At 39.2% G+C, this 21,403-nt stretch overlaps 2 protein-coding genes across 3 annotated transcripts; both read left to right on the top strand.

Annotated features, from left to right (window-relative positions):
* Positions 1-12,780: 12,780 nt before the first annotated feature.
* Positions 12,781-14,890, top strand: LOC112191765 (disease resistance protein RPV1). 2 transcript variants are annotated; one of them, XM_040517225.1, is made up of 3 exons: positions 12,781-13,209; positions 13,680-14,261; positions 14,370-14,890. In XM_040517225.1, the coding sequence occupies exons 2-3, from the start codon at positions 13,763-13,765 to the stop codon at positions 14,384-14,386; spliced, it is 516 nt and encodes a 171-aa protein (XP_040373159.1). In that variant the 5' UTR covers positions 12,781-13,209; positions 13,680-13,762; the 3' UTR covers positions 14,387-14,890. The 2 variants fall into 2 exon arrangements, with proteins under 2 accessions (XP_040373159.1, XP_024186935.1); XM_024331167.2 differs by having other exon boundaries at positions 12,782-13,205.
* LOC112192544 (disease resistance protein RUN1) lies at positions 14,545-18,981 on the top strand. Its single transcript, XM_024332330.2, has 5 exons — positions 14,545-14,647; positions 14,757-15,472; positions 15,633-15,917; positions 16,023-17,291; positions 17,391-18,981. The coding sequence occupies exons 1-5, from the start codon at positions 14,545-14,547 to the stop codon at positions 18,201-18,203; spliced, it is 3,186 nt and encodes a 1,061-aa protein (XP_024188098.1). The 3' UTR covers positions 18,204-18,981.
* Positions 18,982-21,403: the final 2,422 nt, after the last annotated feature.

The following is a 21,403-nucleotide window of genomic DNA, read 5'->3' on the forward strand; positions in this document are numbered from 1 at the left end:
ATGTTACAAGTAAAAACTCCAACTTGAACAATGCCTCCAGGACTTCCAGCCACTCCTTTTAAATGAACTGTTTGAATGGAATCAGTAATTAGAGCCTGAGGAGCCAGAGACCAACTTTCCTCTAATATATCCTGAGGAAAAGCATGAAAATCAGTTGCTCAACTTTATTCAAAATATTCCAGATTAGGACAAATAACATGCCTTGCTGCTCAGTGATGATACAATAGGCATGGAATGCGGATGTGCGCTTATGTTTGAAATACATATAATAGAATTACTGTAATAAAGTCATGAAAACTAGAAGGTGTAGCACCACTCCACTAGTCTTTTGTCATTGCACAGAAATGTGGAATTTGGATCTAGTGTGCATGAGACTGATTAAAATCTAATCGTTAGAAATAAACACTTTCAGAATAGCCCAAGGAATTCAGGATAGTGTGTCAAATAAAATTAAGTGATGACCTGTCAGTATTTACCTCAAATTGAATAGGCTCAAGATGGTGGGAAAAAATTTCCAATTTTTGCTTAATTTGAAAGTAGTAACGAAATGTCCAAACAAATTCAGAATAGGAAAATATTATGGCCTAAGAGGATAAAGGCTACTCTGAAATAAAAGAATCGAACTGGTGCTCCTTCTTTAACAAGTAAAATTTACAATGAAACATTGTCAACTGAAATAATGGCATCCTTATATACAATCCCTCGTACTATTGTCCAACAAAACATATAATGATATTTTTACTAGAAAGCAGACATAAAATAATACCACGCTATATATCCATGCGTCATATACTACATGTTGCTACTAATGCACAGACAAACTAAACAGATACACAAATATAATACCCTGAAATATCATGTTATGCAGCCAAACCTGTTGGTTATAAGTCTCTGTCAAAGAAGAATTTTCAGAAGCCAATGACTCAGCTAGAGCAGGTGAAGCCTCGAGTGCTCGTTGCAAAGAAAACTTTTATTGTGTCAAATCTTCAATGTGCTGCATAACATGAAACGATAAATGCAGAACATACATTATCAAAAAATTATTCCAACCAAATGAGCTCAGCAGAGCAAATTTACCATTAAGTTTAAATGTACAGAAAGCAAAAGTGTTAATTAAAGCTTTCTCTTTGCCAGTATTCCAACCTAAGATCTTCCACAAAAAGACAGAATAATTGCTCACAAACTATAATTCAAACATAGAATGGTAATGAAACTTAATTAACTAGGTGACTAAAGAAACTTAGCACATAATGATTTAGAAAGATGAAATCATCTCACTAAAAAAGGCCAAATGGATCAGGTGAATAGGTGTTGGCTTGGTAAACTTATCCTTCTCTGCTATGCTAAAGCTATTTTTTTTTCTTAACAGAACAATGGTAACCTTGAGAAGTATTCTAGGAGCACATATGATCCAAATAGCCCCCAGTACCTTCCTGATGCATTTGAAAGACAGGTACTTCATGCTCCAACAGTATATGTTAGTATCTCCATGTTATAGACTTCATTACAATCTACATCTTTTCATTCTAACTGTAGCCATGTTTACTACCCCTCAAAAATTATATCTCACAACTATGTCATCAATATAACTTATTACTTGGGATGAACTTTAACAATCAACCCTATATTTCCATCAGACAGGAATTTCAATAAATCAAACTGCAAATCATTCCATTCCTTCTTCATGCTACATGTGTATTGAACAAGGGCTCACAGTGACCAACTACTTAAATGCTTGAGGACATTTTTAGGCTCTAAATTAGATACATGTATATATATTTTAAATGGAGAAGAAATGGAAACAGTGGACATTATAAATATTCACTAGCAGATAATAATAGAATACAGTACCTGTTCCAAAGCTGCAAAATCTTCATTTTTCTTAGATGAATAGAACTCCTGTTTTCTGTCCACGCTACTTTCAACTATTGGCCTCTGCTGGTCCACCCCAGCATTAGTTTTCCTTCTCCAAATCTGAAAGTTACAGGATCACCGAAGTCTGCAGTACCACCACGCATGCTTTTCCCAACTTCTTGAGCAGACTCTCTTGCACTGGTACTAGGTTGAATCAAGTCTGATATGAATCTCATAACATAAATCCAGTCAGAATCTTACTCCAACCAAACGAATCAGAGATATTGTAAACAAACACTACAATTATTGCCACATGCTTACAGTTCAGCAATCACAGATAACAAAACCTACACATGTCAAACCCAAATACCCATAATTTTAAACTCAAAAACCCAGTTAAAAGATTCAAACTTTATCATGAAAAACATAAACACAAACCATTATCAAATCCCAGAACACTACACCCTCAAAACCCAGATAAAAAACCAAACTTTCTTCAATTAGAAAGCAGAGATAAAGTTTCATGCCTAATATCAACCACAAAAACATTTACAGAATTATCAAAATCATTTTCCCAACTCAAAAAGGAACCAAACATTCTTTCAAAAACTAACAGAGTCTAATATTAAACTGTGACACAAAACTTACAATGGAATTCGCCGATCTTTCCAACTAATCCCCCAGTTCACATCATTCAACCGCACAGGCTTAACCTTCCCACTTGGCAACCAAGACCTCACCTTCTCCAGTTCACATCAGTCAAAATATCATCCAATTTCCTAATACACTCAAGAGTTGAAAAGGTCGAGAACAAAAAAGAAGGAATGAAATTTTAAGTTCTAAGAGAGCAAAATTCATACAAAAAAAATTAAATGAATCAAGAAAGTAAAGTGAGAAAGCAAGAAAACCTAAATACCAATTCGAAGAGAAGAGAAGACCCACCCTTTCTTAGCAGAGGGTTGAGGAGTGGGTCGTCGTTCTTGAAATCGAGAAGGTTATTGAAGTCCATCATACCATGAAGAGAGGCGCAATGTAATAATCGCCTTGCAGGTACTTCCAGTACCTGGTGACCTTTTATCGATAATCAAAGACGATATCGGAGTCTCGATTGAGGGATTTTCCGACATAAAGATTATCGACGACACTTCCCCGGGATCCTACGGCGATGTTGTTGTTATCGGCCTCTTTGCCCAGGCTGTATAAGTAGCTCACAGAGTCCTCACTCCTCAACACTTTGCCTTCCCTTCGCCCCACGAGTCCAGGCCAGGTCGCACCTCCTCCAGCCACGCCTCGAAGCATTGCCTTTGCGAGAGAGATTTCATCAATTTCAATCTGCAGTAAGAAAAATCTCATGAGAAAAATGTAAGAAACCAGACAAACCCCAAAATCAGAAGAACCCTAAATGCCCAAATTAAAAAAACCATTGTTTTTGGGAGAGCAGCCTTCTGGGGATTGGATCTGAACGGAGAGTTGAGCCGGAAGAGGAAGAGGCGGAGTTTGGGGCATGTTGGTTTTTGATTGAGAGTGATTGTGGTGGCTGTTGGGGAGGTTGCGGGGTTTGGGGAAGGAAATGAGAGAGATGGAGAGGAAGACGGGGTTTTGCTGAAGGAGAGAGAGTTTTAGACAGAGTTTGTGGGAATGAAAAAACACGAAGGGTTTATGTTATGCCAAAAGAGACCTAAAACCAAAAAAGTCAAACTCACCTTATTCAGACAACACTTATACGTTGTCTGAATATCACCCCATTGATTAGTCAACTATAAGGTTTGGGCGCTTAAGAGGGAAAAGACTCAACTTGTTGGAGGGAAATCTAAAATTTCTGCTAGGGTTTTTTCCCATCTTTTCAAACAACATATAAGTGTTGTCTGAATGCTCACCATTTATCCAAATTTGAGATAGGAAATCACCACCTTCTACAACTACACAAATGTGTTGTCTGAATGCTCACCATTTTTCCAAATTAAACCAGTATGGTTTTTGGCATATTCAGACGACAGAAAAGAAAATTATGTCGTCTGAAAAACTCAGACGACATAAAACAAAACTTATGTCGTCTGATGCGTGTCGTCTGAAGGCCTTTTTGGCATAGTGAGAGAGCTTTGTCTTCCTAAGCAAGCTAGAGAGAGAGAGAGAGCTTCACGGTTTGCTAGAGAGAGAGTTTCATCGTGGTAGAGAGAGAGAGAGACTGAGTAACTGAATCTGAAATAGAAATTTAAATATTAGATAGGTGAGGGTAAAATAGGTATAGCATAAAAAGGAGCTGATAGTTTTGGGCCCTAAAATGGCCTTATGTGTACAAAATAATTTAGGTGGCCTTATGAATCATATATGTCTCAAAGTGACACTTCTTTGTAATTTTATATTGATGTATTATGTTGAGGAGCTTTAGTGGGTTTTCAGAAAATGATACGAATCTTAAAGATTAAGCCCCTGATATCTACGCTCGAGTCTTCTTCAAGCCACCAGTTCCTTCAGAGGTGCTCTGTGAGTGGGACTGCAAAGGGTAAGTCGAAGACGAAAACCGCAGCGCATCTGAAGTGCTCAAAGATAACTACGAAAAAAGGTTCTGGAGATGGTGCTCCTAAAGGTGCAGAGGAAACCCACGTAGTGCTATGTACGCCTCCGAACTCTCCAGAAATAACCCAAGCACGCGATCCGTTTTCGTGACTTGACAACCCACGACGTGACCCGACCGGAACTCTTCCAGAGATGCCAAGCAAGATAAAATACTTGGGTTTAAATGAAACTGCAACTCGCAACTAAAGAGTTGCCTTCATCAATTTGGTCTCTCAAAAAACTTGCTAAACTGAATCTTTCTAGCCGTACAGGCATTAAGAATCTTCCAAGAAGCCCTAGGAAGCTGAAATGCCTGGCATTTCGTGAGTGTGTATCTGCGGGATCATTTCAGTCGTACTGCAAGATAGCAAACAGCTTGTGAGGCTCCCAGCCAGCATCTATGAGTTAAAATCTCTGAAGAACTTGATCTCTCTGGTCGCTTTAGAATCAAGAAGTTCCCAGAAGTCTAGGAGGTAATGGAATGTCTCGAGTTTCTTCGTGTACATAATTAAGAAATTGTAGAGGTACCCTCGTCAATTGAAAATTTTGTTGGGCGTAAAACACTAGATTCATGTGGAAGCCTTGAGTTTGTCCCGAACAGCATCTACAATTTAAACGTTCTTGAGCATTTCTTAATGACTTAAAGGCTGCGTGAAACTGAAAAGATTGCCTCCCATGTCAGTGATTTTGTGCCCTTGATATCTCTAGACCTCAGTGATTGCTAATTTTTAGAAGAAATATATCCCTGATGGTCTCATTGGCTCAACTTCATTGCAAAGACTAAATCTAAGTGGAACCATGATTCAGACCATCAATTCAACAATCAAACAAGCGTCTGGGCTCAAGTATCTGAACACAAGTAACTGCTAACGCCTTCAATCTTTGCCGGAGCTCCCATGTCTTCCAACTTCGGTGGCAAATGGCTGCCCGACACTGAATTGTGATGCACGGCTCAGAATTGTGAGAATGGCAACAGTATGTCTGTTGCTCTCTCTCTCTCACACACACACACACTGTCTCACTGATATTAAATTGGAGTAGATTCCTCTGCTTTCTAATGACTCAAAAGCCTTGCCGAGTTGGATAACCATGATGTCTATAACTCTATATATTGTACAGGATCATCATTATATGGTACCGTTACTCTAATATGTCCGGGAACTGAGATCCCAAAGTAGTTCAGCTGTGAAAAAGAGGGATCTTCAATAAAAACCAAGCTTCCTCTGCACTTGTCTGATGATAAAAACTTCTTGGGATTTGCTCTGTCGGCTGTTTTGCCATTCTATACAGCATATTCTGTCACACTTCAATGTGAATGCAATCTCACAACCATAATGGATGATGCCAAGTTTAGAATTATGCGAATGGCAACTGCTTGTAATCTTGTACGTCTCTCTCTCTCTCTCTCTCTCTCTCTCTCTCTCTCTCTCTCTCTCTCTCTCTCTCTCAAGTAGAATAACCATGAAGTTTATATATGGCATGTACCTGCAGAAACGTTTGTCATCTGGTAAAGCAGAGTTCATGTGTCCGGGAAATGAAATTCCTAAATGGTTTAGCTGTCGAACGGAGGGATCTTCAGTGAACATTAAGCTTCCTTTGCACTGGTCTGATGATTCAAACTTCTTGGGTATTGCTCTGTGCTCTGTTTGCGCAATCAGTGTCCCATTTCTTTTTCATAGGTATGAATGTGAGATGATTCTCAAAACCAACAATGGTGAAACCCATAGTGTCAATTTGGCAAGTACAGAGGGCAACAAGACTGATGACCCGACTGTTGACACTGATCACGTGTTGGTGTGGTATGATACAGTCCATGCAATTTCAGATGAAGCAAAATGGTCTGCGGAAGCCTCGTTTGACTTCTATACAGTACTCTGTCATAAGCGGTGGAATAAAGTGAAAAGGTGTGGGGTCTGCTTTCTGTATGCCCAAGGCCAAGATGATGATGCTCTGAAATTTGAAGTCATTCATCCACAACAAGTTGCTACAACTAGGAGAAGTCATTTCAGAAGCCTCCCAAATAAGAGTCACCAGTCTCACCCAGTGAATGAAAATGTTTGGAAGACTATTGGGAGTTTGAAGGTCCGTGCAATTATCAAATCTTTCTTTCGTAGAGTACTTTGTAATGCACTGCCTACCACTGTCAACTTGTTCAGAGGCAATCTGGTAAGAAATCCCATGTGCCCCATCTACCATAAAGACGAAGAATCAATATACCAGGTGCTGTTATTATGCCCTTGGGTGGAGACAGTCTGGTTTGGCTCCCCTTTAGGTTATAAAATTAACGAATGCCAAATCACTACTATTCATAAGTGGTTCTTGGATTTACAAGGTACATTTACTACTGACATTGAGAAGAATTTGGTTCTTACCACGGGGTCCTCTGTTGGTCAATTTGGAAAAGTAGAATCAGCTTTGTTTGTCAGGGGAAATCACTCTCTCCGGTTGATTCAATCACCAGTGCAGTCAGTTTGATGAATGAGTTTTTGGCAGACTAATCTCTTGGTGCCCAACCACTAAATTCTTCTTCACCATCTCGACCCAAATTCTGGTTTCCTCCACCATAGCCACTAATCAAGGTTAATTGCGAGGCGGCCTTGGAGAAGGAGACACGCAAAGCGGGGCTTGGTGTTATTGGACGCAATCACAGTGGCTCTTGCATTGGAGGATTGACTAAAACTGCAACTTGTTGCTCTGTGTTTGTAGAGGAAGGTGGTTGTGGAGGGAGTTTATCTGGCTAGATATTTGAGTCTGAGAGAAGTTGTGATCCATTCTACGATTGTCAACAAAATAAGAAGGTTAGCAGCTAACTTTGAAGAAATCCATTGGGAGTGGTCTCCCCGATAAGAGGACTTGGCAGCTCATACTGCTGCATCGCTTGCCACTAGAGAGGTGGGTCTTAATAGATGGTTTTCATCGCGACCACCTTCGCTGACCCTGGTACTGAGGAATGATGGGTTGGGCAACGTCCACAAGTGGTGTAGCAATAGGACGGCAGCAATCTACTTTTTCCTCTTTTGGTGTGTTCTTTCCTTGTCCTGATCTTCTCTTGATTAGGTTGGATCTGCTTTCCCTTGTTCCTTTTGATATTTGGGCTTGGTCCTATATTCCACAAAAATAAAAATTCTAGGAGACGCCGTGGCAGCTTTGAGGATGAAGCTAGTGGAAGTCGATCAACTGTCTGGTCACTGTTATCACTTATACTAGAAGTGAAACTTACGGTAAATATTGATAGTGGAAGTGAACTTTGTACTTAACCATGTTGCAATGAAGCTTGACCCGAATTAAGGTCTTCAGAACTGTCACCTTTCGCGACTGCATGTTCCACATTCTGTTTGTGTTGATTTCCATATCACAGAAAGCGAAACCAGTAGCCGTCTGTGTGTGTGTACGTTTTTGTCAAGTAATTAAAACATCTTGATCTATTCTTGCTCAAATTTTTGTAAATCTCTTGGTTAATTAGTTCTGGTTTTTTGAAAAACCTGATATTTTGGCTAATATATCATGCCTTTTATTGGTGTAATTTTCATAATATACTACAAAATGCTAAGGCCGGCTAAGCATAATTCATAATTGGTTTCATTGAACATTGACTGGGCATGGCAGAATATTTTGTTAGAAAATATTTCATTTCGCTCAAGTACTCTGAAAAATTCTTTTACAAATCTATTTGATGAAGCACAACAAAGTAAAAAAATCAGCTTTAAAAATATTAATACATAATGTTTTATCCCTAGCTACTACGTACTTGATCAAAATGATAATGTTTGACAGCAACAGAACAGGGAATCAAGTGTTGCACTCGGGTTAATATGGCATCCGGTTGATTTCAGAACATAATTATTACAGAATCTCATGAGCAGTGCCATAGTACCTGTTTACAAATGCATTCTTAAACTCAGATATGTCAGGAGTATCCGGTGTTTGTACCGGATAGAACTTGTAAATCCTCATCTTCATTATATTCTCCACACTTCTTCTCCGGCCGCCTTCCCTAACTCCAAGATCAATATTTTCTCCCTTTGCTTCTTCTTCCACCTTGACATTCTTTTCGCCATCTTCTTCTATCACCTGGTTCTCATCGTCACCACTGAAGTACAACTCCTCCAGCTCATCATCATTAGCACTAAAGTATCCTCCTCCTCATGAACATGAACTTCATGACACATTACTCCCCGCCGGATCTAAATAAGGCACGGCGTATTCAAACTTCACTAGATCACCGTTTCCCTTGACATTTTTGTGTTTGAGAGCAACCCTTCTTTGCGTGCAGCTCAAGACAAAGATTTCAGGACCTTCGTTGTCTACTTTCTTGTCCAAACGAACACACGGAGCCCAGTCCATCTTCAGTCTCTTCATCAAAATTCTCTTTTCCACTTCTCCCTTACTCGATCTCTACAAGTCCAAGCTCATTCGAAGGTGGAGAAGCCGAAACTACTGCCACCACCACAGGGATCAAAGCAACCACTTCTTTTCTAACCATGGCCTCCTCCGCGCGTGGAGCCGAATAGATAGACTCTTTTGCTCTTCTTGTACAGCTTTCCCCCTTCTTCGAGTGCTCCTTCAAGATTCGAGAAATCCCACTTGAAAGAATGGTAGAGTGGCGAGTCCAAAAGGGACCTCGATGTCCCAGCAAGAAAGGCAGCCTTCCATAGACCCTCTAGGCTCCGGGGCTTCTCCAAGTACTCAGCAGGTCGGGGCTTGTGCCGCTTTCGTGGTGGCTGAACGGCGGTTTCAACCTCTAGTTCCCTCAACGCCTTTCTCTGCATCGCTCTCAGTAGTTAATTAAAGACAATTGCTTGTGATAGTCAAAGTCAAGAAAGTGTAAGCGAGATCCCAATTAACACAAAATCAAATCGATATTGGGTTCGGCTCCCCTTAGTAAAGAAATTAGTCGTTGTAATTCCATGTGCAGGTAGGAGACCTAAAACAATAAGGAAAGCATTGGTCCATTGCCTGTGTATGGACTAGGGAAGGCTTAAAATCCAACGCACTATTCGTTTCATAGATTTCTGTGTAAGGAAAGAATTGGTCCATTCCCTGTGTAAGGAAAGCATTGGTTAATTTGTTTCATAGACTTCTACCAAAAAAATAAAAGAAGATTATAATGAAATCCTTAAGATAATAGTGTTAAAATCAAAACAGTTGCTCAATTTTTGAAATTTAGACCATTCATCGTACACTTACTGCACGGATTATAATCCTGCAAGTCTCACATGCTTATCAATATTTGGTACTTATTAGTCTTTGTCATTGAATGCACCAATCCTGTGTGCTAATCAAGCCGGCCAACCGCATATTGGCCTAATTGAAGATAACCTACCATACAAACAGGGGCGGAGCCATGTTGGGGTCTATTGGGTCTTGTGCCCCATTGGGATTTTGAATAAGTAGTATAGAGTTTCCCCGGATAACTAAATGCCAAGTTGGTGCAGTGGTGGCTCCATGATTCTACTAATATAGCTGCAGGTCCCAGGTTTGAGGCCTTTTGCAGCATATTGGACTTAGTTTTGTTTTCAAATTCTTGCTTTTTTAACATTAACACTATTATTTCTTATAATTTTAAAAATCACTATTATTTCTTATAATTTTAAAAATCAAAGGTAAAATATATAACCATCATAAAAAAAAAAAAACTATAAATTTGATTAAAAATATATATAACTTTTTTTAAAATATTGATATTTTCGTAAGTTTATCCTAATTTATTGATTTTTATTAAAGTTTGATTACTTTACATATGCAATTTTTTTTTTCTCTAAGATTTCCGGGTGCCCCACTTGAGTTTAATTTCTGGCTCCATCACTGCATACAAACATCACCCATCGAGTCAAGATGATTGACATTAATTTGTATAGAGTATATAGAGAAGATACGATCAATCATTTCCTACGAGCTAGTGAGATTCAAACTCACTGCATGTTAATGCAAATGGAGGTGAAAATTTACTATATACTAAACGTGAGTGCACTGTTCATAAGTGACAGAAAGGACGGTTTTGTCCTCACTTTATCTTTTTTTACGGCTCTGCCATTCACTCTCTCTCTTCCCCATAAAACAAATTTTTCTCCCTTCTCTCGCTCTCCTACTCCCCTCGCTTTGAACCGTACGGATCTTTCAAATTTCAATTGGTTTTTGAAGAAAGCCCAGAAGCTACAACTTGAAGGCACCAATCAAAGAACACAAGTTTGCAATTGGGAGAGAGAGTTCAGAGTTTCTGCCATTGGTGGTTGATCGAAGCTAGAATCACAGACTGATTGGTGCTTTCGAATTTGGATTTTCTAGGTCTTCCTTTTCCTCATCATCTTCTCTAATTTCTGGCAGAGGATTGAACATATTTTTTAAAATATGATTTTGTGATTGCTTTATGGTGCAGCTTGCGTTGGGTTGCTTGCTTTTGGCCAGGCAAGGTACTGAAGGTAGTGCTTCTTCCTCTTCCTCTGAGCTTTCTCTAATCGAACTATTTCTTGGGTTTTGCCTAATTCTGTGTTTGCTCGATTTCTCGTTCTCCAGTAAATTATGTTACTGATTCTCGGCTGGCTGAAATAGGTTTTGTTTATGCAATTTGATGAATTTGAGATATATGAGGGAATGAGCATATTTTGATTTTTTTTTTCAATTCATTTATGCTATGAATTTTTTTTCTCCCTAATTTTGAAGTTTGTTGCACATTTCACTTATTACTGCTGCTTCTCATTCAACTGATTTAGCCCTTCCAGCAGCTGTGTTGAACTTTTGTGGTTTCATTTTTGCATTTTTTTTTTTTTTTTTTGAAAGAACAATTTTTGCATTGTTAATTGATATAAGAAATTGAAAACATGAATGGAACTCTTTGATTACTCTTTTACAAACATCTTGAGTTCATGATAATGGTTTTTGTAGAGTGCATTTTGGGTTTTGGGCAATCTGTTCTTTGTCAACTATAGAGAGAGCCATACCAAAAGATGCTGAATTTGGAAATTTGTGGTTGCAAACAAGCTATTATAAGTTGCAATACAATCTTGAGTCTTTTGGTAATGAAGAGATCCTAAATATGTAGGAGAGACAGTAACATTTTTAATTATAGGATAAACTTATCGAGGTAGACTTGCTTACAAGGGCAGAGTCAGAGTTTTAGGTTACTGGGATGTCTGGCACAGAGGTTGGCACAGGGCTAATAGCTTAGCTATTGGTTATGCCCTCTTTGGGTTTTGCATATGCTGTACATATGGACCTGCAGCAATTACTATTTTGAAATTTGAAGGAGTAACTGAGTAATAGCATGGCATTTTTATTGGCGAATTAAATCATTTAGATTTTATCCTAATTTGACATTCTTATTTATGCTTTTGAGTTTTGTTGGTTAAATTTCTGAATTGGTTGGTTCTGCAATCGGTGTTCTATGCTTGAGTTAATTCCAAATCGATCAACTTCTTTTCCGTCCCTGTATAGATCAGTATAGCCTATCCACTATGGTTCTAAGTAGTAACAGATATGCATGATTTGTTAACAAAGAGTTGACAGATGAAATTTTGGGCGCCTTACTTTGTTTGCTGGAACAATGTTATCCTTTTTGCTCCTTGCTCACTGATTATATTTCATTAGCTTTTCTCACTGTTTATAACTGGTCCTATAACTGATATGTTAATGCTTTTCTCACTGCTTATAACTAGTCCTCTAACTTAACACCCATTGTACAGATACTGTGTATTTGGTAGATCATAACTGGTCCTCTAACTTTATTTTATTCTTTTTTACCAATTTTCCAACCTGACTACATACAAATTTTGATTTTAGGCATTAGAAACATTCAAAGGCAGTAGGCAGTACAACCTCATTAAAATTGGGGACTTATGCTCAAAATATGTGATCCATATCGTAGGTGTTACAAGAATTTGCTTCCTTTCTTTTTAGACACCAAGTCTCTTTAACTTAATTTAAAATCATGTTGAATTGGAATCTGTTTGAGCAAAGTCTCACACTTGCTTTGCTGGTATCTTCTATTATGTGGAGGAGGAATGTGTTAAATGGTTAGAACATGGACAAGACTGTAATAGTATTTGGGCTCCCTCCCCTTTGTGAATTGACTACTATTAGTTGTTATTTCAGTTAAAAAGCAATTGATAATTGTTATACAACTTGAACGAAGTGATACCACCCGCAGCAAAGCACGGGATCTCTAACTAGTGCTTAAACAAATGACAATATTGAGGTGAAAATAAGCTAGAAGGCCGATGACCATAAACGTCCCATAGCAAATAACGTAGCTTAAACCCTTAAGGCCCAACACAAGAAAGAGCAACACTCAAGCCCATCACGCAGAGACAGCCCGAGACCATTTTTACATTTCTGATCGGCTTAAACAGTTAAACGGGTCCAAAACCCCTTCTCTTCTCTCCCAGTTTTCTCTTGCGAGGCAGTCTCAGTCCCCAACAGTGGTTCTATCTGAGCACTGCATATAAACCTATCCCTATTCCTATATTTCTAATTGATCGCTTTGCTTTTATTTTAATTTTAGTATATTTGTTCTTGCTGAGAAGGTGGATTGATTTTCTTCTAATCTTTGGATTTTGTTTGATTGATTCGCTTTTGTTTCTCACGTAACAGCGGTAATTCGGGGTCAAGGCCACTAATCAACTTACTCTTCTTGCTAGGGAACTTCCTATCAAGACATCAACCTCCTTAAAGTTCTTAAATCATCTCAGCTAGCTCCTAAGAATTCTTGTCCCAACAGTTCTTAAGGCCAACAGATAAGAAGTTCCTAAACTTGTGCAAATCTCCAACCAAGCTTCACCCTCCACATAATCTCGATCTCTGTGAGTATGTAGTTTATCATATATGCTAATTCTAATATTAATTTTGTATTATGCTTCAAACAACTTCATTTTATATGTTGCAGAAAGCCAATAGTTGCAATTATAGTCACCCTTTGTTTAGTTTGAGTTGTTGAATGATATTTAATGAAAGTGTTTGGAACTTAATTTTCTTGAGGTTCTTCTTTTTATCTTTGCTACTGGAGTTTTGTCCCGAGAGATAAGAAGTTCCTAATATTTGTGGAAATCAAACCTGAACTTGAAAACTGATCAGATCAGCATAATCTATCTGTGTTCAATCTCTCTTCGGACAGACTGATCTGCTTTGTTTCCCCCTACTTGTTTCAGTTGTTTGCTAAGAACTTGCAAGTGTTTTATTCTTGTTTTTCATATATGTAGTACTTAGTTTTGTTTTGAATTTTGTTCTTAATTTCTATTCAGAGAACCCAGTAACCATCTTTTATTTATTTTTGGCAGGTCACCATTTTCAAATTAATCTGAATCTGGAGAATTTTTTTGGTCCCAAGGAAGCGTGCTTTTACTTGTAGATCTGAGCAGTTATGGCTTCCTCCTCTGTTTCTTCTTCTGTCATCCCCCCAAAAGAAAAGTATGATGTTTTTCTCAGTTTCAGAGGCGCGGATACTCGCCAGACTTTTACCAGCCATCTTCTTGCTGCTTTGATACGGTGGAAAGTGAAAACCTTCATTGATTACGGACTGGAGAGAGGAGATGAAGTTGGACCCGCCCTTCTAAAAGCAATAAAAGAATCAAGGATTTCCGTGATCATTTTCTCGAAAGACTATGCTTCTTCCGCATGGTGCTTTGAAGAACTTGCTTGTATACTGGAATGCATGGAAAAACATGGACAATATGTTATACCTATTTTTTACGAGATAGAACCATCACAAGTGCGCTACCAGACCGGAAGTTATGAGACTGCATTTGCTCAACATGAACAATGGTTGAAGGACGACAAGACGGACAAGGTGGCCAAGTGGAAGGAAGCTTTAGTAAAAGCAGCTGGCCTATCTGGGTCTGATTCAACTTCAAAAAATTTCGGTAACTCTCTAACTGGTACAAATTTCTGCTTTTGACTAATGGATTAAAGTTAGAAGAAGACGTTGTATGAATAACTATTAATTACCTGTACTTGGTCATTTGTGGTAGGGATGATTCCGCTTTAGTTGAGCAAGTCGTCAAAGATGTGTTGGCTAAATTGAATCGTGAATCCTCAAGTGATTTAACTGGTTTGATTGGAGCTGAAGACCGCATTAAGAAAATTTTATTGGAATTAGACATCTGGGAAGAAGATGTTCGTGTTCGCTCTGTAGTTATCTGGGGTATGGGTGGTATCGGCAAGACCACGCTTGCCGATGCTGTATATCATGGACTCTCTTCTAAATTCGAAGCTCACTGTTTTCTTGCAAATGTTAGGGAAGAATCTGGTACCAAACCTAAATTATATAGTTTGCGAGATAAACTTCTTCGCAAATTAGTAGGGGACGAGACTCCACCTATGGAGAGTCCGACTATAGAGAATTTTGTTAAAGTGAGGCTCCAGCGTACCAAAGTCCTTTCTTGATGATGTGAATGATTCGGTCCAATTAGAATTTTTAGCCGGAGATCAAGTTCCATTTGGCCCAGGAAGTAGAATAATTATAACAACTCGAGATACGCAACCAGTTAAGGAGACTCTACTAGTGAAAAAAGACCATGATGTTAAGATATACAAGGTGGAGGAATTAAATGGTGTTGAATCTCTTCAGCTCTTCCGTTCAAATGCTGACACACATTCTACAGAAAATTCAGAAATTTTAGAGCAGGTGGTAGATTATGCTGCAGGCATTCCATTAGCCCTTAACATTTTGCGTTCACTCCTTCGGTCCAAGAGCAAAGAAGAACAGGAGCTGTTGTGGGAAAAATTGAAAAAGTTTCCCAACGAAAAACTTCAGAAAGTGTACAGAGCAAGTTATGATGGATTAGAAAGAAATGAGAGGGAGATATTCCTTGATATTGCATGTTTTCACAAAAGGGTGAAACTTAGTGAATCAAAAAGAGTTTTAGCTGCCTGTGGTTTATTTCCGGATGATGGAATTGGAATTCTCATCGATATGTCTCTCATATCAATTAAAGACAACTGCATATGGATGCACGATGTGATTCAAGAAATGGGTTGGGAGATTGTCCGCCAAGAAAGTACTCAAAACCCGAGAGAGCGCAGTAGGTTGCACAGTGATGAGGATGTCCGTCATGTATTGAAAAGGAATATGGTAAGAGCTCAATGCATTGACTTTTCTTTTGACAAATCTTATGAATTTTCAGTGGAGAAAATAACTAGCTAGAAGATACTATTTTCTGAAAAACTAGTGAGATGGATTTCCACAAATTACTGTACTTTTGAGGTTTCTTTTCTTTTCTTTTTTTCTTTAGGGAACTACCAGAGTACAAAGCATTTCCAGCATAAATTGTGCTTACAGAATCATAATGTTGGATCCTCAAGCTTTCACAGGGATGCATAACTTGAGATTCCTTGTGCTTGATAAACATATGCATCTTGATGACAAGGCAAATTTAGAGTATCTGCCCGGTGTCCTTCAATTTCTACGTTGGGTTCACTACCCTTTGAAATCTTTGCCATCAAAGTTTTCTCCAGACAATCTTGTTGAGCTTCATATGCCCTTGAGCAAACTCAAGAGACTTTGGGAAAAAGGCCAGGTATGCTTAAGTTAGTATTTAAATGCATTAAATATAGTGCAAGGAAAAGTTATTTGTTCGGGTTTTAGTTATTCTTAATTGCCTTTTCTCTTTAATCTGTTACAGATTCCTAAGAACTTGAAAAGGATCGATCTTAGTTACTCCTTGGACCTAGCTGATGTTGGAGAGCTGTCAAATTGTGTAAACATTGAGAGTATAAATCTTCGAGGCTGTACAAGTTTGGTTCAAGTTCCGGATTTGTCAAAGTGTGTATACATTAAGGATATAGATCTCCGAGACTGCAAAAGATTGGTTCAAGTTCCAGACCTGGCAAAGAGTCCAAACATTGGGAGTGTAGATCTTTATAGATGTGCAGAATTGGTTCGAGTTCCTTCATACTTTCAAAATTTTACCAAGCTTACTCATCTGAATTTGGGATTTTGCTCGAAGATTAGTGTTCTGCCAAAGTTACCAAGCGAGATGGAGTTCTTAGATTTAAGTGATACTGCAGTAGAAGAATTGCCTCCATCAATTTTTTCTCTTGAAAAACTTCTTACATTGAATCTTCGTTACTGTAGTTCCATTAAGAATCTTTCAAGCAGTCCATGGAAGATGAAATCCCTCAATCATCTTTTGTTGAGAGGGACAAATATAGAAACAGTGCCCTCTTCGTCATTCGTGTGTATGACTGGGATCATTTCACTTGAGCTGAGAGATTGTCATCACCTTGTCAGTCTCCCAATGGACATTTGTAAGTTGAAATCTCTTGAGAGACTTGATCTCTCTGGTTGCCATAGTTTCACAAACTTTCCGGAAATTGCAGAGCGTATGGAACATCTGGAGTATCTTAATTTAAGTGGGACGAAAAATGAAGAGCTGCCGTCATCGGTTGGGAATCTTGTTGGGCTCAAGACATTAGATTTAACTTACTGCACAAGCCTTGAATCACTCCCAAACAGCTTCGGCAATTTAAACATTCTCGAGTGGTTCTCATTTCGTGGCTGTAAGAAGCTAGAAGAAATTCCCGATTGCTTTACAAGCTTTCCTGCATTGCAAGTCTTAGATTTAAGTGAAACCATGATTGAGACCATACCTCCCACCATCAAACAAGTTTTTGGGCTCAAGTCTCTGCTACTAGATCCGTGCGAGCGGCTTCAATCTTTGCCAGTGCTCCCATGTCTTCTAGAAGACTTGGAGGCACAGGGGTGCAAGAGACTTGAGACATTGTCAGTTTCAGTGACTGCACAGACACAAGGTTTGGATCAAATACTTTCAGGGGAAAGGACCGAGGCCCATTCATTTCTTGGTTGCAATAATTTGGATAACAATTCAAGGAGTAACATAACGGATGATGCACACATCAGAATTATGCGAATGGCAACTGCTTGTAATCTTGTAAACTCTCTCTCTCTCTCTCTCTCTCTCTCTCTCTCTCACACACACACACACACATGTTGAATAACCATGACGTTTATATATGGTATGTACCTGCAGAAACGTTTATCATATGGTCATGTAGAGTTAATGTGTCCGGGAAATGAAATTCCAAAATGGTTTAGCTGTCGAACGGAGGGATCTTCAATGAATATTAAGCTTCCTCTGCATTGGTCTGATGACTCAAACTTCTTGGGTATTGCTCTCTGCTCTGTTTGCTCTGTTTCTGCAACCAATGAAGATCTCTATCCTCCCGGGTATCAATGTGAGATGATTCTCAAAACCAACAGTGGTGAAACCCATACTGTCAATTTGGGACATACAAGGGAGTACCGGACCGATGACCCGACCGCTGAAACAGATCACGTGTTGGTGTGGTATGATACAGGCCGTGTAATTTCAGATGAAGCAAAATGGTCTTCGGAAGCCTTTTTTGAGTTCTATACAGAAGTTGATTGTAAACGGTTAAATGACATGAAAAGGTGTGGGGTCTGCTTTCTGTATGCCCAAGGCCAAGATGATGATGCTCTGAAATTTGAAGTCATTCCCCCACAAGAAGTTATTACTAGTTTACTACAACTAGGAGCCGCCACAGCCGCTTTGAGGATGAAACTAGAGGAGGTCAAATGTGGAGACACTGCGGCCGCTTTGAGGATGAAGCTAGTGGAAGTCAAATGTCAGGACATCGCAGCCGCTTTGGGGATGAAACTAGCGAAAATCAAATCTGGGAACACCGCTGCCGCTTTGGGGATGAAGCTGGTGGAAATCAAATGTCTGGTCACTTTGATACTGGAAGTGAAACTTATGGTTACTAAGATAGTGGAAGCGAACCTTTTACTTGAACAATCTTGCAATGGAGCTTCGAAAACCTGAATCAAGGTTTTCAGAATTGTCAACTGGTTTTCGCGACTACATTTTTCTGCATCCTGTTTGTGTTGATTTCTATAACATAGAGAGCGAAACAAGTAGCTTCCCTTGACATTTTTGTGTTTGAGAGCAGCCCTTCTTTGCTTGCAGCTCAAGACAAAGATTTCAGGACCTTCTTTGTCTAATCTCTTGTCCAAAGGAATATATGGAGCCCAGTCTATCTTCAATCTCTTCATCGGAATTATCTCTTCCATTTTTCCCTCTCTTAAAACAAGTCCAAGCTCATTGGAAGGCGGAGAAGCCGAAACAACGGCCACCAACACAGGGATAAAAGCAACCACTTCTCTTTTAACCATGGCCTCCTCCGTGGAGCCGAATCGATAAACGCTGCTGCTCTTCTTGTACAGCTTTCCTCCTTCTTCGAGTGCTTCTTCAATATTCGAGAAATCCCACTTGAAAGAATGGTAGAGTGGCGAGTCCAAAACAGACCTCGGTGTCCCAGCCGGAAAGGCAGCCTTCCATAGACCCTCCAGGCTCTGGGGAAACTCCGAGTACTCGGCATGTCGGGGCTTCACCTGCTTTCACATTGGCTGAACGGCGTTTTCAACCTCTAGTTCCTTCAACGCCTTTTTCTTCATCGCTATTAGAAGTTGATTAAAGACAATTACTTGTGATAGTCAAAGTCGAGAAAGTGAGCAGCGGCCGAACAAGAAAATTATTTCTGGAGGGGCCAAAAAAATAATAAATAATTATTTATAAAAAATACATAAAATATATTTATTCTTTTTATTAAGAGCGTAGATATTAAAGCATGTATTAATGTTTTCCATTTAAATTTGATTCCTTAACATGCATTTTTCCTTCTCGAAAGCACTAACTAATAGGTTGAAATCTCATACATTAAGGAATTTATTAGTATTTTCCTTTCACAAAGCATATAAAATAGAGTAATTTGGAATGTGGAGGGGCCACAACATAATTATTTTTCAAATTTTCAATAAACTCCAGCCAATTATACATGGCCACATCAGATTATAATATGTCTTGGGGGGGCCCGGGCCATCTCTGGCCCCAATGACGTTCCGCCTCTGGCGCGACGTCCCAATTAAACAAAGTCAACTCGATATTGGGTTTGGTTCCCCTTTATAATGTGTAGGTTGGAGTCCTAGAACAATAAGGAAAGCATTGGTCCATTCCCTGTGTATGGAAGGCTCAAAATGCAAAACACTGTTCGTTTAAGGAAATCTATGAGGAAGGCATTGGTTCATTCCCTGTGTAAGGAAATCATTGGTTTGTTTCATAGATTTCTACCAAAAAATAAAAACAAATTATAATGAAATCCTTCAAATAAAACTGATAAAATCAGAAGAGTTACTCAATTTTGGAAATTTAGCCACTTCATCATTCACTAGTAATAATTCTGCAAGTCTCACAAGCTTATCAATATCTAATACTTGTTAGTCTTCATCATTGAATGCACCAATCATGTGTATTCAAGTCGGCCAACCACATATTGGCCTCTGCGAGAAAAAAAAAACCACATATTGGCCTAATTAAAGAGAGAGAGAAACCTACCATACAAACATCCCCCAATGAGTTGAGATGATTGACACTAATTTGTATACAGTAGATACGATCAATCACTTCCTACTGAGATTCAAACTCACGACATGTTAATGCAAATTGAGGTGAAAATGCTCAAGCAAATGACACTATTGAGGTGAATTAAATCAATTTATTTATAGTAATAAGCAAGAAGGCCGATGATCATAATTCATAAACCTCCCTTAAACCCTAAAGGCCCAACTCAAGAAAGTATAAAACCCAAGCCCATCACGCAGAGAGAGCCCAGGACCATTTTCCCATTTCTCCGTGGCTTACACGGATCCAAAACCCTTTCTCTTCTCTCCCGATTCTCTCTGGCTAGTAGTCTCAGTCCTGCTCTGATGAGCCAATAATACTAATAGGTATGCTCTTCTCTGCTTATATTTCTATCAACTTTTCACTTGGGTTGTTTTTGTTTCTCAAACTTTCTTCACCGATTTGTTTCTGTGGAACAATCTATGAAACGCAAAATGCAATAGGGTTTATTTTTTTTTTTTTTTTTTTTTTTTTTTTTTTTTTTTTAAGGAGAAAGGGATTAGGCGATATTAGTTCCTCGGAGACAGACAATGTAGGGCACAAGTCCCACCCTCAAACCCGAAGGTGAAGGGTCTGCCCCACTCTGGGAACCCACCGCCCGTCCCCCAACTCAATTTATTAAAATAAAGAAGAAAAATACATCGTCCAAGAGATAAAACACAATTAACAACGAAATAAAAGAGAGGGAAACTTCCCCCTCATGAACAAATCTACAAAAAGAAAAAACCAGCCACATAAGTGAAAACTGGACACACGAAATATGCCAGAATTGTGGTTGCGCCTGCATGTAGATGCATATGAAGCTAACTTTGCGCACGACCTCCTGGGAATAAAGGCCTCTGAGAAGGAGCGGGCAATAAAGGCAGACGAACATAAACATCTCAGCAACCTGTGAAGCGATAACTTGGGAGTCCCAAAAAATCCGCCTGCAAGTACCTGTGAAGCTCTGCAGGAGGGCTAGGATACCAGGTAAATGAGTGTTTTGAAACACCTAAGTTTGCCATCTTATCTGCAGCTGCATTCCCTTCCCTAAAAATATGAGTTCTACGAAATTGCATTTGCTGAATGTTCTTCAAGCAGTTTTGCCATCTAACTCTCAAGTCCCATGGAGGAGAGAAAGAGTTGGAGGAGAGAGATGCTAAAACACTAGTAGAATCACTTTCCAACCACAAAGTAGTCCAACCTCTAGTGAAAGCAACTTCAATAGACACAATAACAGCATAAAGTTCAGCATAAAAGGAAGAATTGCAACCCAGAGGTTGGCAAAAACTCCCTAAATAAACCCCAGAAGCATCGCGAAAAACTCCTCCACAAGCTGCAGGACCAGGATTACCTTTCGCCAGACCATCAGTGTTAACTTTAACCCAAGGAGGGAGGGGGGATGCCATAGGACGCGTTGAATCTTGGGCGCTTTACGAGGCTTGGGGCACACCCCAAGGGAAGAGAGAAGGCGGGAATCCAGGACGCCTTTATAGTAACCAGGAACAAGGGAACCGAATTGCCGAATCCATGCCATAATTGAACAACACAGTGTAGAAAAAGTAGGGGAACGATTATCAAACCTG

The sequence above is a fragment of the Rosa chinensis genome, chromosome 3 (genome assembly GCF_002994745.2).
Source record: "Rosa chinensis cultivar Old Blush chromosome 3, RchiOBHm-V2, whole genome shotgun sequence".
Classification (NCBI taxonomy): Eukaryota; Viridiplantae; Streptophyta; class Magnoliopsida; order Rosales; family Rosaceae; genus Rosa; species Rosa chinensis.